This window comes from Tyto alba, unplaced genomic scaffold (genome assembly GCF_018691265.1).
Source record: "Tyto alba isolate M040663 unplaced genomic scaffold, T.alba_DEE_v4.0 Super-Scaffold_19, whole genome shotgun sequence".
NCBI lineage: Eukaryota > Metazoa > Chordata > Aves > Strigiformes > Tytonidae > Tyto > Tyto alba.
The window spans coordinates 1,371,102-1,389,114 of record NW_024881281.1 but is presented as its reverse complement, the minus strand read 5'-3'; the positions used below and the strand labels follow the sequence as shown (position 1 = coordinate 1,389,114).

The 18,013-nt window shown below is 44.1% G+C and overlaps 1 protein-coding gene across 4 annotated transcripts in view; it reads left to right on the top strand.

Annotated features, from left to right (window-relative positions):
* Positions 1 to 17,739, top strand: part of KSR1 (kinase suppressor of ras 1) — a 74,797-nt gene extending 57,058 nt beyond the window's left edge. For 2 of the 4 annotated variants that reach the window (XM_042791544.1, XM_033004770.2), the window contains exons 7-20: positions 78 to 161; positions 748 to 809; positions 917 to 1,023; positions 1,331 to 1,499; positions 2,791 to 2,832; positions 3,836 to 3,890; positions 4,580 to 4,625; positions 5,658 to 6,037; positions 6,966 to 7,062; positions 7,864 to 7,997; positions 8,505 to 8,636; positions 8,928 to 9,063; positions 9,421 to 9,554; positions 14,311 to 17,739. In XM_042791544.1, the coding sequence (XP_042647478.1) occupies positions 78 to 161; positions 748 to 809; positions 917 to 1,023; positions 1,331 to 1,499; positions 2,791 to 2,832; positions 3,836 to 3,890; positions 4,580 to 4,625; positions 5,658 to 6,037; positions 6,966 to 7,062; positions 7,864 to 7,997; positions 8,505 to 8,636; positions 8,928 to 9,063; positions 9,421 to 9,554; positions 14,311 to 14,389 (1,657 nt within the window). In that variant the 3' untranslated portion in view covers positions 14,390 to 17,739. Of the gene's footprint in view, positions 1 to 77; positions 162 to 747; positions 810 to 916; positions 1,024 to 1,330; positions 1,500 to 2,790; positions 2,833 to 3,835; positions 3,891 to 4,579; positions 4,626 to 5,657; positions 6,038 to 6,965; positions 7,063 to 7,863; positions 7,998 to 8,504; positions 8,637 to 8,927; positions 9,064 to 9,420; positions 9,555 to 12,649 lie in introns of all 4 variants that reach the window. The other 2 variants (XM_033004771.2, XM_042791543.1) reach the window with 2 other exon arrangements.
* The last annotated feature ends 274 nt before the right edge of the window (positions 17,740 to 18,013 follow it).

Genomic DNA, 18,013 nt, shown 5'->3' with positions numbered 1-18,013 from the left:
CCTGTCCAAAACTACGTACAAATGTTAATTTTCCTTTAGGCACTAGTTAACGTAATTTTTCTCTTGTCTCTACTTAGATTCTCTACAAAGTCTTGGTTATCTCAGATATGCCAAGTCTGTCAGAAAAGCATGATGTTCGGGGTGAAGTGTAAGTACTGCAGGTAAGCACACGGTGATGATCTTTTTCAGAAGAACTTTGCATTTTATTCATTAAAGTTTGCCAGTAACAGGTATCTCTTGATGTGATGCACTCTTAGCAGCAGCATCAGTTTTTCAGTCAGCTTCTGAACTGGCAGAAGGATGCTTTGGCACAACTTATGCTTTAGATTGGCAGTCTGACACATGGGTGAAACAAATTTATTTCCCTGCCCCAGGCTTCCATACCTGATCATGGGCAAATCTTGCAATGGGAGACAGATACCTGAATAACAGAGAGGATATTAGTTTCTGCTTCTCTCTCTGGGTTGTTAGTCCAGAGCGGTGAGATATTAGTGCTTCACTGTCGCTGGATGAGAGACAGTGAAGGTAAATATATTAAAAATAAATCAGATGCTAAGATATGTGTATGGCTTTCATTAGCCTAATGACACACATAATAGGATTCTTCATATGAATGCATGCTTCTTTGGGGCCCAGAGCATTCCAGAACTCCCTCTGAGATTAGCATAAGAATTACAAATTAAGGCTAGGCTTCCTCTTTTTGGGAAAGAACAAGTTGCTATTTAACATGTAATGTTTCTCTTTCAGATTAAAATGTCACAACAAATGTACTAAAGAGGCACCTGCTTGTAGAATATCTTTCCTTCCCAGTAAGTAATTTTCTACAAATTCTTAGCGTTTCAATGTAATTGATGGTATCCCAAGAATAAAAAGTCTGATTATCACTTTTTTCTCCTTTCTCCAATCTGTTTTTCAGTAACAAAAATAAGAAGAACAGAGTCTGTCCCTTCTGATATCAATAATCCAGTAGACAGACCAACAGAACCACAGTTTGGAACCCTTCCCAAAGCACTAACTAAGAAGGTACATGGTGACTGAAGTGAGTCTTGTGTCTGTAAGTCACTGAGGAGCTACAATAAGGAGAGGTGGCAGCAGTATCTTGCTGGTTGGAGCAAGAATGGCACCTTGAGCTTTCACTTTACAAGGAGACTTTGATATGTGACATTTTCTCCGTGTAAAACACAGGTTGTGCACAGCTCCAGCTGCCTACTCCCTTGGAAAAACTCTGCTGTGGTCGAGGCTAGGGACAGCTTTCCTTTCTCTGTTGTTCTGTAAACACTGAGGGGAACTCTTTATTCTTTTCTCATGAGTGACTTTTCTTGCTTTGCAGGAGCATCCATCAGCAATAAATCATCTGGACTCCAGCAGCAATCCTTCTTCTACAACCTCATCCACACCATCTTCTCCAGCACCTTTCCAGTCTTCCAACCCTCCCAGTGCAACACCTCCCCCAAACCCATCTCCTATGGGCCAGAGGGATGGACGATTTAACTTCCCAGGTAAAGTTATCTTTTCCAGGAGACCTCTGCCAAGACCACAAAGGCCTCTCTCCACGTAGGGGCTGATCAAGGCTTCCTAGGTAGTTGCAGGTTTCTGAATACATGGTTGTGTCTTAAGCAAGATGTGAAGGTGTATGTTGTTACCTGATAAAAGAAAATGGACTCTTCTAACAAGTTTTTAAGTGGTATCAGCAAGATGCCTTTGCAGGAGACAGATTATTGAGGAATGTTGATACCTTTCTGAAATAATTTGATCTTTTTATTTTCTCCTTTTTTGAAAAGGGCTAAAATAAAAAAAGAAATATTCTTTCTCCTCCCTTTTTTCATTGTATTGTAAAATGCATGCTGCCTGCTGTGTTTGGTCACTAGTGGCTTAAATCATGAGTAAGTTGTTTGCTAGAGCAAAACATAAAAATGAGAACTGGAATGAATTACTTTACCAGCACCTTCCAAAAAATAACCCGCAGTCAACACTCATTTTTAAACCACTGACTTACACGTACGGTGGAGAAGAATTTATCCTACATACTTTACAGATTAAGAACTCAAATGTGCAGTCTTTACCAATGTCAATAGAGACAAAAATCTCTAACAAGGACAAAGATTTACCTAGTGAGAATAAATTTAATTCGTTTGGTCTGGAAATGAAGTCACTTGCTGCTCACTAGGTGCTGCATCTAGCCTTCAGCATTGCTGTATTCTGCATCAAGCTTTTGATCTGTGAGTGAAAGGTGTTATTTCAGCCTACTCCAGAGGAGCAGGAGAGTCAGTTTAGTACAAGGATTCTACTGCAACTACTTTGTATTAGGACATACTGCTCAAATTCACTGAAATAAAAAAAAATACTTGCAGAGTTGGCTCATGAGCTTCAGCTTCTCTGGGTGCATCTCTGAAAAGCTGAAGACATGGGAGAGCATCAAAGCACCAGCCTTTATGTGGGCCTGCCTTTTAGCCTTCCTGGGTTCTCTACATTTGCTTCTGCCACTTGAAGTCTGAATGTGTTGTTTTCCCACCAGGCTGTTTGCTTATTGGTAACACAGCTTTCATTCGAATAAGTATCATCTGTCAGTCTTACCAAAATGCATGTGCTGAAATTCACCCCCTCAAGCAGGCTGATAATCTACTAATCTGTTCCCAATAGTGAGTTGGGACTAATTCATTGAATGCATATGGGGCACTTACTGATGATCCTCTAACTTGTTTGTGTTTTGTTTTTGTTTTTGTCTTTTTTTTTCTCCTGGTAATTTTTTTTTTGCCGTTTTTAAAAAAAAATAAAAATAAAAAAAAAAAGCTGCCTACTACATCCAGCATAGACAACAATTTATCTTCCCAGGTGAGTTGATTGTTTTAATTCTACTAACCAGCTTCTGCTGCCAAAAAGTAACTTGTTTGTAAACTTTTGCATGCTGTCTAAGAACAATAATTCCACTTCTATAAAAAAAAAGAAAGTACCTAAACCAATTCAGACTTTCTCTTATCTCAGTATATAATTCAGGCCTCTGTCTTCATATGAGGTAGTGATGTGATTTATGTACTAAGGTGAAGCTTTGGAATATTCAGTTGTAAAGCAGTAGCTTTCTGCTGTGTTCTTTCTTTAGCCAGGTTCTTTCTTTAAAAGCCATGTTTTTTCTTTAAAACGTCTTGCTTTTAGGGTTATGTACCTAGGTAGTGTAAATGGACACTGCCAGTTCAGGAATGCTGAGCTTACCTTTATGAACCGAGGCTCTTGCCTATGGGATTTAACCATGATGCAACACTAATCATGTGTGGATTTGCATATTTCTTTCACATTGACTTTTCTCAGTCAACTGTTTGTGAACCCTCAGAAACAGCTTGTTTGTGTCCAAAGTGAGAATTGATGATGTAGGATGCCAGGTACAGAGTATTTATTCTGAATTTTGGAAGCATTTGCAACCCAAGCTGAATTTCCTGGGCACTGGTGACACTGGACAGACTAGGTGCATTTGGAATACATGACCTGCAGTATAGGTGAATTCAGACGTTCTACTTCTGTGAGGATTTATGTATTTCTGATTGTCTGAGACAACATGAAGGCATGCGAGCAGTTCAGAGGCAAGGACTGACCTTGAAGGACATAACAGATAAATAGGTGAATGGGAAGAAGACTGGGCTTGGTCAATATACAGGCATGTAAGTACTAGGAAAGATGAGCATAGTTTTAAACGACTAGTAGTATAAAATCATGCTGTCTGTGGTTGAGTTTCCTTTATAATCCTGAATAAGAAGCAAATAATCAGTATTGCAATGTTAAAACTTCCAATCTATGAGAGATTAAAGTGTAAAATTATGTATCATAAATGTTTCTGCTTTCCCAGAAATTCCCAGTCCTGCACAAACAGCACAGCCTCCAGAAACAGCTGCAGACACTAAGTAAGTATAGTTTTAAATTCTTTTATTCACATAGTGTTTACCTGATAATCTTCAGATCAGTCTGAAAGCACTGTGTTATGACCGAAACCGAATTTGCCATCTGAGAACAGGATAATTTTGGTCAGCAGGAGTGATACTGGTATTTCCCATTTTTATGAAGCTGAATATGATATTTACTTTAAACAGGACAGTGAGAAGTCCATGCCTTTACCATCTAGTTATGTGTGCATTCCTGAGATCAGTTACCGAGATTTGCAATTAAAAGGGCGTGGCACATTTAGCTACAAGTGACATCTGTTTCAGGATGTGAATTGTAGGGCATGCAAAAGGTTTTAGCCTGCACCCCCAGTTGCTTCTCCACTGCAGGTGTTTCAGTAGTAGGAACGGGAATATCCATTACTGGAGCACATTGTAATAGCGTAGCCATGTCACTGCCAAATCAGTTCCTACTGCTTAATCATTGAAAATCACTTCAACATCTTTGTCCCCCATTTGCTAAAGTAAGCTTAAAGCCCTTATCTGTTAAGTAGTGCAGTAATTGTATTTTTCTCTGACCTACTACAATGCTATCAAGATCTGTTCTCTATCTGCATCTTTCCACTCCACTAATGGCATAGGTAGCAGCCCGCTTTTCTAACCCAGGTGGACACAAACATTATTTTCACTGTAAACCTGTCTTCTCTTGTCAGTGCTGATCAACAGCCAGACGCAGATGGAGTTGAATGTGAAGCAGAGGTAGGTTTCCTGGCTTCCCCTTTTGTATGATCAGAAATGCCACGTTAAAAGTGCAGTGAAAAAGCTGCGGCCCTGGAATTATGAGTGTAGACTAACTGTGCCTTACCTCAGCTCTGCTGAACTGTCTGTACTGCAAAGATATCAACTGAAAATTCATGGTTTCTGTAGCTAGGCTGAAATAATTAAGTACTTGTAACAATACTTAACTTTTTCTAATTGGGCTAAGATGGTATTTTTCACACTTCTGGCTCAGTTTGGCACAGCCATTTTTACATTACAAGAGCTGCAGGCCTGCTGCTGAAGTTACAAGGTCTAAATGCTCTGCAGACCTCAAATCTGCAAGTAACGCATGCGTAGGTACTCCCCGTGGTCAGATTTTCATTGTAGATCCTGCAAAGCAAATGCTGTAAGCTTGGCCTTACGTTATGCACAGGAAAGCCTTTCCTTACCTATCACAAGAGTCTCTGATTTTGGTAGTGCCTAAGCACGTGTCCAGCTTGCAGTATGAACACTGAAGTGGGTTTCTGCAGGGATGAATAGACCAATAGAGATAGAATTGATGATGCCAGCAGAAATTACTGGATTCTGAATCTAGCTTGTTGATTTTTTTTGGAGTACTTTTCTCTAACAGAACAACTTGAGTAATCTCAAAAAAACCCTGCGCCCACATTTATTTGATGAACAAAGAGGTTCTTGACCCTTCCTTTCAGAATGGTCTGTAGCGTTTTGCCCCACACTGAAGGCCAAATCCCGAGAACCTCGATGTTAGTGCTGGTTATACAAATTTAACTCTACACAGGATAAAGCCTTTCTTGTCTTCACCTGCATGCACTGACATACAGCAGATAAATGCCTTTTTGCAGCCTCCTGAGGTTACTTTGTGCCGCGGGGTGCACTTCTAGAGCTGCGGGCCAACGCGTACATCCCAGCCCCAGAGGTTCTCTCCAAGCAGCCCCTGCTGCTGGCTGGTAGGCTGCTCTGCCCCTCGGATGGGACTCTCAGGATATGTTTCCCTTCTCTTTTTGTGAACAGATGGAAGAACCGGAGACTAATAAATCAGAACCTGAAGATGATGAGGATGAGGTGGAAGACTTGCCAAACAGACGGCCGCACTTGCAAGGGATGATTTATCGCAAACCCAGCCAGACCAGCGTCTACCTGCAAGAATGGGACATTCCCTTTGAACAGATTGAACTGGGGGATCCTATTGGCCAAGGACGATGGGGGAAGGTTTACAAGGGAAAATGGCACGGGGAGGTGGCCATCAGGCTGCTGGAGATAGACGGGAACAATCAGGATCACCTCAAGCTTTTTAAAAAGGAGGTGATGAACTACAGACAGACCCGGCATGAGAATGTGGTACTTTTCATGGGAGCATGCATGAACCCTCCTCATTTAGCAATCATTACCAGGTAAGGATATAACATCTTAGTATTATTTTTAATATATACAAATTATATAGATACATATCTATTCCTTATATATAAAAATAAACCTCTTGCTTCAGTCAGGAGGTGGCAGACATGAATGTGGTCTGTGTTGCTCAGAGTTCTGGATACTAGGGTTGTCTCCTTTTAGGGAACATACAGCTTTTTTTGGCAATTTTCTTTTTGTCCTTGAATTCTTAAGTAATAAAATTCAAAAAGCATGAGGAAAAAAAAAAATCTGGAACAGGCTCTTCCTCTGCCATCTACTTCCAGATGGTTCCAATTCCGCAAAGTGACAATAAACCAATGTGTGAGGCTGATAATGCAACAGTTTTCTCTTCTGTCAAGGGACACTTGCTGATTAGGCAAAAAGGTTACTAATTTTCTCCTCTCTTCTGTTTTCAGTATTTAGTTGAGATGAGGATCATTTAGCCACTAAATAACAGTTTTTCATGATGTTCATATGCAGGCTGAATTTAAGTAAGGCCAAAGGCATGCCGTGCTCAGAGCCTGGCAGGGAGGTACGCAGTCATTTCTGGTTGCCAGTTCCAGAAGTTTCCTGCTCAAGTGACCAGTAGCACCAGCAGCAGAAGCTGGTGCTCAGATTTTGAAAACCGGCCTTCAGATTTCAGAGCAGTATAACAACTACTGGGTCTCTGAAGAAACACATAAGCTTTTGTTGCATATGCTTGAGCGTGATTCAGCAATAGGTGTCCTATACATGTGTACACCCACACCGATGTAAATCAATTGGGTCCTTAAAGTTTTTCAAAATGGTGTTTCTCAGCAGTGGAAGAGGGCTGGGATTCTGTCAGCACGATAAGAAAACCAACTGAAGATCCAGTATTGCATTATTATTTTCCTCCAATGTTCTATAGACCTTTTCAAGGATTGTTGTTCCTCTTTCCTGTAGCTTCTGCAAAGGAAGAACGCTTCACTCCTTTGTAAGGGACCCCAAGATATCCCTGGATATTAACAAAACCAGGCAGATAGCACAGGAGATCATTAAGGTAAGAGTATGTTATGCTAACGGAGATATCCCCTTCCTGGGCAGTTCCTCAGCAAGAGCTGGGAGGCTGCACAGCTGGAGAGATTCTGTGTCTCCACAGCCTGACAGGGTGTTGCAACAGGAGATACTCATTTGCCTGAAAAAAGTGCTAATTTAGTGGGCGGTAAGCTAAGGGCTTGTGAGGAGAGAAACAGACCTTCTGCTTGTCAGTAAGGGGCTGGGGAGGGAGGATTTAGATGGAGGGAACAGTGACAAAAAGTATTCAGGATCGGTTTTCTTCCTGGTCTCTTCACTAGTAACTGCAGCTAAGTTAATGCGTTCTGAAGGAGATGGCATTTTCTCCCACATTTGCACAGTGTTTTCTGTGCTTGTTTTCAATATTTCTCAACTGCAGAAGCATTTCTAAAGCTGCTGTTCTCTTTTGGGGCAGAAATATCCTGTGAATTTAGCAAGCAAACTTGCATCAGTTGTTCATTGCTCTTACACATACAGACTTCTTCAGAATTGCAGAGTCCACAGCCACTTAATGCTTCAACTAAGAGTACCCTTCCAGCAGCCCTACTATGCAGAGGATGAAAAGCAATTCAGAGGTTGAGCACTAAACCAAGATCTGCTCCCTTGTAACTTCCCTTGCACCCTTTCTGCACGAGTCAGACAGCTGCTGTGTCCCCAGTTACAACTGATCATTTATGCTGGAGTGATGAGAATAAATGTGTGTTAGAAAGCAGAGCATGCCCAGAGTTAAAGGCTTGTAAATAATAATAATAAAAAAAAAGCTTACATCTCTGCATATGTTTCCCAGGGCATGGGGTATCTTCACGCAAAGGGGATTGTACATAAGGATCTGAAATCCAAGAATGTTTTCTATGACAATGGGAAAGTTGTGATCACTGATTTTGGATTATTTGGAATTTCGGGTGTGGTTCAGGAAGGAAGGTAAGTGCAGGTTTCAATGTTTGGTCCACTTCTAGAATGATAAAAAATGATCAAATGGGGAAACATTTTGATGTGTTACACAGTACAAGTGAGGACTGTTAATTGCTTTAGTACATACACACATTTTTGGAATATGCACTTTTTGGTTTTTTTTTTTGTTTGTTGGTTTGTTTTTTTTGTTTGTTTGGTTGGTTGGTTTTTGGGTTTTGTTTTGGTTTTTTTTTTTAAGCAGAATTCTTCCTAGCAATGTGCTACAGGAACCATAGAAAGTTATGTATGGAGTAAGACTCAGAACACAGAAGAAAGAAAACTTTAAGCCCAAGAATGAGCTGGAGAGTCAGACTAACACGTGTGTATTTTTAAAGTGGCAAGAAAATTAGAAAGGAAATGTCAGCGAAAACATTTGAGTAAATAAAGTCAGTGCATTAAGTGAAGCACAGATATGGTCCATGCAGTTCTTGGTTGAAGCCGTAGTGTTTCAGTACCGCTTCTTTCTTTTGAACGCAGGAGGGAGAATGAACTGAAGCTGCCTCATGACTGGTTATGCTACCTGGCCCCTGAAATTGTTCGTGAGATGGCCCCTGGGAAAGATGAAGACAAGCTGCCTTTCTCCAAAGCTGCAGATATCTATGCCTTTGGGTAAGAGAGGAACACCTAGGAGTGCCAGGGGAGCATGCTGAATGAGATTTGTAGCAGACATGAGCCTTGTGAGTCAGGGGTCTGTTTCTCACCGACTCGCGGCTCTAGCTAGGACACATTTCTCTCACCTACTACAGAAGCTGCGGGCGGGAGGTGCGTGGGGCGGGAGGGATTTGCTGCACAGCCTTAGACACCTTCCAGAGCTTATCTGAAGAAATTGGAACAGCCTCAGGGTTTTGCATCTTTCTCTTAGAAGGAGGCAAAGGCTTGATTTGTCTGTTGATGTCGCAGGACCGTGTGGTATGAGCTCCAAGCAAGAGAATGGCCTTTCAAGAACCAGCCCGCAGAGGCGCTCATCTGGCAGATTGGAAGTGGTGAAGGAGTGAAACAAGTCCTTGCAACTGTTAGCTTGGGGAAAGAAGTCAATGTAAGTACCTCACAGTTGCAGGAATGCTTCTGTATAGCTATTTGTCAGAAAACGAGGGAGCTGCTTAAAGGGGAGATTTATTTCACTCCTGTTATAACTCAAAAGATAAAGGGCAGGAGAGAGAACAGATTAGAATGGGACACCAGCTTAGATACTAATCCTCTGCCCGTAACTGCCCTACAGAGTAGACATACACTGGCACGCAGGATACTCTCTGATTATAAGAATGTCCAAGACCCCTATTAAATAGTATCTCTGCCTGGGTTCACACAAGTCACAGTGCTCAGTCTGCTACTTGGTCTGCACAGTTGACCTGTGAATTAAGTGGAGATAATGAGCCACAAATATCCTCTGCAGGAAATTCTCTCAGCGTGCTGGTCATTTGATCTCAGTGAGAGACCCAGCTTCACGGTCCTCATGGATATGCTGGAAAAACTGCCAAAACTGAATCGACGGCTCTCCCACCCGGGGCATTTCTGGAAGTCTGCTGAGTGAGTATTTGCTGCTGTTAAGAACATTTATGGCATTCAGAATTTGCTAACTGATCATTCCTGGGCTTTATTTTGCCTTCCTGGGGGCTGTCAGACCTCTGATGGGAGAGTAACAGTGTGCTGTTCTGCTTCTCTAGTTACTAGGAAATTATGCAATTACGCTTGTGTGCTTCAGACAATTTCCTACTTCAACATATTCACCTCCCTCCTTCAGTAGATTACTTACCCAGCTTTACGTTTGGTTTCAGAGTGTTATACCAACAGTATTGGAAAGGGCCCAAATTGACCCCAAAGTGCTTAACGTTTCCCCTATCGTGGCTGGTACTGACTGAGGAAGGGAAGGACCAAAGAATGTGCCACTGTTTCCCTTTGAAACTGAACTGTAAAATTTTGGAAGAGTCCTAAATTTGTAGCCTTCTTCAAGGAACATGTGGGGAAAAAAAAATCCAACCCCCTCCTCCTCTTTATGGATGAGTTCCCAATTGGCACAGGCAGATAAAGAAATGCAGCATTAGGCCTGACTCAGAATAATTGAGTTCTGGGTTAAAAAACAAAGTAGGTGGTAATCATATGTCAAGTGATGTAGAAATCCTGAAGATGCAGTAAACTGACAGCTAGGAACGCGTGGCAATGTCGGGACTGAATCTCTAAGTTGGAGTTATGTCAAGAGCTGGACAAAGAAAGATAAATGATGAGAAGTCAGCATAAACCCTCATCAGGTCACAATCAGTTTCTGTGTTGCAGTTGGGGAAGAAAGGTCTCATACGATCAAGCATCCATAAACTGACAAAACTGGAAGAGGTCCCTCCAAACACCTGACTGTAAATCCCACGACATCTGTTACGACAGACCCGACCACAACATAAAACTCATTCCAGTTCAGGCTGGATGAGCATGAAGCCACCAGGTGTAAAACTTTCAACCTCCCCTCCCCTGAACAACCTCTCACTCTCAGAGGATGGTCCCAGTTTTGCTTCTCCCCCAGTCAAGTGCAAGCGAAGCAGATACAATTTCTAGATCCAAGGGCCTGAGACCCCCAGCCCCGTGTTCTGTCAGTTGTCTGATCTTTCACTGCTGGCTGCTGTTCCACCGAGTAGCCCGAGGGACTGGAGTTTGTTAGGCACAAGGTTGCATTTGGTGACCTCAGCGTTTTTGATGTCTGGGGCGGATCAGACATGCTTGTGCCCAGTGCCCATTTACCACGTACTTTTCTCAATGTTTATTTCCATCTACTGAACCTTTAATACTGATTTTCTTTTTTCTCCTTTTTTTTTTGATGTTTAATCTACCCCTTTCTTTCCCATAACCCTTCATGATCTTCCTGCAATACCTTATTGTAATGAACCAAACACTTCTGTTTGCTTATATGGTGACTGCCATGGCATTTTGTGCCTTGGGTGTGGTTTGTTCGGGGTTTTGGTTGAAAATGTCACCATTTGTTTCTTGTGCAATTTCCCTGACATTTGGGCTGGATCCCTGATACATTATGATGTCTAACAACTTTAAAATATGGAATTCTTCTGCAAGACTGTGGCCTCAACTTTATACAAAAGGACACTATTATCAGCAGAGGTTGAATGCTTACTACCCCCTCACTGACAAGTAGAACTATCTGGTATTTTTGCCTTACACTAGACAGGTATATATGTGTATCACAGCACTCATTTGAAAAAGGTGCAAGAAAGGGTTGAGAGCACCTTACACGTGGCAGTTGTTCTCTGCCTCATCCGTGACCGGCTCGGTGTGCTGCGGCACGCAGCTGGGAGCCGGGGTGTCCTCCTGCATCCTGGACACTCGCTGCTCCAGCAGAGCTGTCACAGCTCCTCTTCAGTCCTTGTGATTTCAATTGTCCAGATTTCTTAAAATAAAAATTTAAAGAGAAACCAACAAAATCTGAGCTAAAAAATGGACCTGCATGTAACTGCTGCTTCTTAGCTGTCCTTCAGTCATAAGAGAAACATTTTTTTTTTCTTCTTCTGGCCTAAAGCACGCCAATCCCTAGGGCCAGGCAGAGCTTGCATTGGCCAGATCTGTACCCAGCTACCTCCAGTATGGGCTTTTCCATTATCCATTCCTTCAAGTCATCCAGCCCCACTTGTGACAGTTCCTCCTCTTTTTTTAAAACTAATCTTCCCTTACCGCAAAGGAAGATCATTGTGTTTAAACTGTGTTATGTTAAGAAGGCAGCAGTTCTTTTGCCAGGAGATTTGCATGCTACAGCAGTGTCCTTTGGTTCTATTTTTTCCTTCGTACAGAAACACGCTGTACTCCAACGCTGTGGTTCTGTGTGTCAACATTTTCCTGCCCTCGTTTCTCTATACAATAAGATCTATTAGTGTTGGATCATTAACTCCGAGGACTGAGCTGACATCTTGTCACCTACCTAGCCAGCCACCACAGAGCAGGCTGAGAGTCCACGCTGCCTCCTCAGTCCCATGCAGACAGTCACACTCTCGCATTGTCCTCTAACATCACGCTGGCAGTGAACCTGAAGTAATGCTTCCCATTTGGGCAGTCAGTCCATGAGAATGCTCCATTCCAGAGCAATTTTCCAAGTGATTATTTTGGATTAGTGTTTCCATAGGGAGTTATTCTTGAACAGCTCATGGAACTGCAGAACGATCTCTTATGTAGTAGCTACCCTAATTATTTTTGCCTGGGTAGACGGACCAACACCCCCCCACACACACACAAGTGGTTCATGTCAATTTGCATACATTACTATTTTTTCCTCTGCTCAGAGCATTTAAAAGGGGAGAAGTACTTTGCGTGTCAGTATTAATTATCAGCATTAGTGCTCACTGAAGGGAAAGTGCAGGCAGCTCAGCTGTCCGTCCCCTGCAAACTGTGGTGCCTTCACGTCGTGCTGGGGAGGCTCTCGGTAGCCATGCCAGCCAGAGACCTACTCAGATGCCAACCCCACTGAAGACATGGTCACATCCCCTCTGACAAATCCTGTGAGAAACACTGTACTAACCCCGTGCTTTATTCTGGTATAAGCTTTATAATATGTAGTTCTCAAGGGCTTGCTTTAAATAACTGAAAACTAACTCTCATGGTCTCTTTTTCCCCTTCCCTCCCATATTTCTTTGTAGGTTGTAGCTACTGGTGCAATAATGGGCTCCACCTTGCATGCTTCCATGTGTTGTATCCTAACCGGCAACTTGGACAATCACCTTCCATTTAAAAAAGCAAAAACCAACCACGAAATTAACCCATGGACATAATCAACACTTTATCCGAATTCTCCTTTTCTGCCTTTTTCCGCTTGGTGTGGGCTGTTAGCTTGAATAACAACTCCTGTCTGCAAGAAGTTACTGTCTAACAACGTGGCCACCTTTCACTTCTGAAGCATTTCAGCAGGCTGTAACTTCCTCCTACGAAGGGTCTAATGATCTGCTCTCTAACTAACAGCAAGTGCCGGGCGTCCTGCCCAGCAGGTCGGGGTTTTTCCTGGAACTGGTGTGACTTGTGCATGTCCTGCAAGTCTGATGAGGCAGAGGGGGGCCGGTTCCTAGCTGCAGTCTGAGGTTCTGCCTGTCACCCTCAGCACCGGACTGCGCCTTTGTGACTGAAGGTAACAGGTACATTTTCACAGGCTCAGCCAATGACTGAACGCTCCGCTCGCGCTGCAAACCAGCAGGAGTTAAGGGCCAGGTTGTGTTGGTTCTCCCTTGGGACCAGAGCCGGCGTGGAAGCCAGGGTCAATTTTGTCAGGGGCTGGGGGAAGCTGGTGTGGTTCTTGCGTGGAAGGAAGGATGGTCCTCGCTCTGCTTGGAGCAGATTGCGGTCCCTTGGCCAGCAGCGGCGTCCAGAACTGGCCCCCACGGGTCAGCTGGGATCAGCCACAATGGTGTGTAAAAGAGGAGGAAAGCAAGAGGGCCCTTCAGTTCCTCCTCCTCCCCTTGCAAATCCAGTGCTTTGAATTTTATGATTTGCTTCTGTTTACATCCCCTGTTCAACAGAATGTCTGACATAACGTTAGGGGCTTTGCAGAACTGTAGGTAACACAGCAAACACGTGCCTTTTTAGAAAAGGTCTTTCTTCATTCTTTACTGATTCATGATTTTGAAAAAATACCTTGTTTTGGAGGGGAGAGGATAGGGACGGAGGAGAATATGCACCAAGAGCCAGGGAGGCTTCTGCTGTCTTCAGTGAGGACAAAAACACCCACATACTCATTCAAAGTCTCCTGCAAGAGCTCACGTATCCAGGCTGCCTGCTTTGCTGTCACCTGAGTGCGTATGTGGGACGGCATTTGGAAGTGAAAATGTTTCTAGTTCTGCTGCCAGTTTAAGGGTGAAGGAAAGACGTCTTTATGCACTAGCTACAGTCTGTAAAGAGGAGCAAATGGGTTTGGGGTTGTTGGAACCGATTGATGTACCTTGTCAAACACACTGTTCTCTTAAAACTCTCAGTCAGTCATTTTTTCCTTCCCTTCTACTTCAAGGAAACCAAGTGCCCGTTGAAAACAAGTGTTGGGCTTCTACCCACTTTAAGTACTTAGGAAAACCTCCCGTTTCTCCAGTTCGAGGCAAATCAGATTTGTGCTCTATGTTTTCACTGATGAGGTTTGCATTAATAAATTCATGTGTTTACTACTTAATCACCGCTACTTAATTTGGGTGATCTGAAGTTGTATGAGATCAGTCTAACCCATTTTAGTTCCTTTCATAGGACTGTAGCTTTGTAAGAAAAATTAAAAGTAAATAACTCTTTCCCCCTCCCTTCTCCTCTCCCTCCCCGCTCTTTTCAGCATTAACAGTAGCAAAGTTGTCCTGCGTTTTGAAAGATTTGGCTTGGGAATCCTGGAACCGAGTAATCAAAAGATATAGCGTGGTGTGTAATTGTCTTGTGATAACGTTGTCTGCCTGCTTACACAAAGCATCCGAAATCTTCACTGAATCTTCTGAGCTATGAAACTGGTGCAGCCACAGCTGAAAGCCACACGACCATCAGTTCACAGTCCTGTGTTGTTTGTAAAGTCTCAATTCTGCCTGAGCACCAGCAATTATTTAAAGAATGTTTACATGATACTTTTATGTGAACTATATTTTTTTAAACATAATAAACAGTGAATCGAGTTTAACTACAGCCATTCTCAACTAGCACTGAAAAAAAAAGAACTATTTCTAGTTCCTTCTCATGTCTGTGGTAAATGGGAGCTATCTTCTGCCTTCAGAGAATTTGTTTTCCCTAAGAGAAGTGGAACTGGGCGGAACTGGCTTGTTTCAGAATGTCAATGCATCTGGTACAAGGGCTGTGGAGTTCCAGATTGCATTTTTCTTTCATTAAGGTAAAAAATCAAAAGCAATCTCCCCAAGCATTGTGCTCTGAGGTTTGTCTCAGCAGGGATGGGCCAAGCTCTGGGTTACCTCCACTTAAGTTACGCTGGTGCGATTCTGATCGGGGAGGCTGTGTCTCAATTGAAGATTCAAGCGCTCTTCCCCCCAGAACTCACACTAAAAGTTGCTTGTTCTCATAAAATCCTCTAGGAAGCTGAAGAATTGCTGGCCTTTTAAAAAGTAAAAACATGACTTGCACTTCTGTGCACAGGGACCAAATTCTTCTGAAGTTTAAGGCACAACATGTTCTAGTCCCCTAAACCAGCACCATTTCTGGAACTGTAACACTGACCAACAGGCCTCGACTCTTCCTGCCCCCCTCACCCTTTCATTTGTAGAAGAAAAGACTTTGCCCAGCGCTGCAGGGTGAGGTGAGAGAGACAAGGCAAGGAGAAAGCCAACCCTAAATAATGCATTAAATAAAGTCTTGATGCAGAGAGCTTGTTAAGAGATTCAAAGTCATTCTGCCATGCACACACAGTGTTGCTGGCTCCACGTTAAGTTTGTAAGCTGTTTGTTTTAAAAGAATTTAGGACTAAAGCTGTTGTTTTGGGGAAATGACAGATCTTGCAACTAAGAAAGTTACATCTTGGTCTAGAGGTCCTGCCTCAGCCCAACAGCTCAGACTTGTTTCAAAGGTTAATTTGAAGACAACCCCCGCACAGCCCTCTCCAGCAACACGCAGGTTGTAAAGGATGCAGCCAATTATTGCACGTCAGGTGACAGACACATTGTCACACTTGCAGATGAGTTGCCAGCAGCGTTAGCAAAGGCTCCTTCCTGCCTCCCGGTCGTATTCCTCTGCCCCTGCCAGCCAGAGCAGGGGGAGAACCCCCGTTACACAACGAGCGTTCAGGTCCTTTCAGTACTTCCTTGTGGTCAGACAGTTCCTTGGGGCTCCCTGGAAGTCACCACGTGTCTCCTCCAGCAGCACTGTCACCCCCCCTCACACCTCTCACCGTCATCACAAGGGTCTGACGTGAGGATCAGAGAGACGAGCTCAGGGCCCTCTGGGAGGCCAGCACAGGGACAGGCACTCAGCTCAGCTACTTGCAGGTGGCTGACTGACTTCGGTAAAAAATCAAAGCGGCAAAAATAATTCCTGAGTTCTGTTGAGCAGAGAGCTTCGCTCCTACTATGCGCAAGCCAGCTACATTCTCTTACAGATCTTTTCATAGCGTCGCTTTTTAAATGTGTCAGATGCAAAAGAAAAAATGGGTCTGGCGGTAGCCAAGCGTGGTATTGCGGTACTCTCGACCTCCTGCCTCTCCCCCAACTTTGTAAAGCAAATAAATCCCCTCCAACTATTACTGTGTACTTAACCTACACCGCTCGGTTCTCTTCAAGATGCTACTGTTTGTTCTCTCACAATAACGTTGTGCGTCAGCGGTTTTAAGCAGAAGTTGTTTTCCCAGCAAGTACTGCTTAAATAACAGCACGGCCCACACCTCACACCGGGAGAGATGGGACCGGTGACTCCACACACCCCTCGGCCAAAACCCGCCGCAGGCGCCGCTGCGCATCTCGCCCTGGAGAAGAGCAGAAGCTGCTGCTGGACGCAGATTGTTGCTTCGTAGCCTGCAGAGATCTGCACAGCCCCTCGGCTAGCCCGGTGCTCGAGGGCAGCAGCAGCCTTGGTGTGCTCCTCACTCTTCATTTCTGCCATCCCTGTGCGTAAAGTGGGTCCCAACAGCCGGGACGCCCTGAACTTCTCGGTGTGGGAACCGGTCGCCCAACTTGCCGACAGACGGTGTTTCCTTGCCCGGTCAGCAGCAGCGTCGCTGCTGTGCAAATGTGCAAGAACTGCGCTGGGAAAGCAATACAGTCTCACTTGTTTTTTCTGAGATGACTGGCTAAGAGAAGGACAGCCAGCACTGGATGACCAGCCAGATTAAAACAAAATAATTACAAAAAAAAAAAAAAAAAAAAAAAAAAAAAAAAAATCACCTTTTGTCCTTCCCACAGTTGCCTTCAGGTGTCTGTGAGGACTTTCCCCTGCTTTCAGAGGGCCACAGCCTTCCTGTCCCTTCATGCTGCACCTCAGAGCGCACTGAACACGAAGGGGAGAGTCATCCCAGCAGAGCGCTGCCCGGGGGTGCCCCCGGGAACGCTGCCCTGGGCACAGGAGGGGGGGTCGAAACCTGCTTTAACTGTGAGATTTGGGATTCTAATTCAACCTGGCCTTGGTTTATGTGTTTCACACCCATAAATTGCTCTTGAAAGCGAAGCCCAGCCCCCCTGGACCCCGTATATCAGAGAGGGGAGACTGGTTACTGTCTCTGGGACAATTTTTGTTTTAATCAGCTGGTGTAAGATGCCTGGCACTCGCCTGGAACCGGTGGAGTTGCACAGTTGTGAAGAGAGCGGAGCTCTCTTGTCCTTCAACAGGTCGCAGGCCAAGCGCCAGGCGTTCGGGTGCATCGTTTTCTGGTCACACGTACTGTCTCCTCGTGTGCTGGTGGAAGGGCGTGAGGCACGGTAAGCCTGTACCATTTTAGAGTTGTAAATGTGAAGTTGGCTGTACAATGCTGCTACAAAAGCCACACGTCAGTAGTGAATGTAAATGGAGTCTGTAATATGGTGAAAATGGACACGTTTTCTTTTCAAATGTGATGTAAACTTTGTACAGTAAAAAAATTTTTTTTTATATTTTCTATCAACTGAGTGTCTTCCAGAATTGCTATTAAATTAATTAAAAATTGTTAGTATTAACAACAGTTTCTGTATTAGTTTATGCAACCAGCAAAAAAGGAAAAAAAAATAAAAGAGTGCACTCTATGCTAATAAAATTCTGGATATGTAGGAATCTTTTCAGTGAATAAATCTTTGCTCTGGATAAAGCAAGTGTTACAGAATTGTGGTTTGGCCTTTTTCCCCCACATCTACTTGTAACCAAACGAAAACACGAGCGGGTTTCCCTAGTGACCCGCTAACGTGGCGCACCACCACGTCCAGCCCCCGGTGCCGGAGGATTCGCAGGCCGCGGCCGCCTGCAGCGGTGCTGGGAGGCTGGAGACGGCGGCGCGGAGGAGCAGACGTCGGGGGGTCACGGGGCGAAGCCGGCAGCAGCGCTCGGTGCCCTTCCGCTCCCTCCCGCCCCGTCGGTGTTCAACC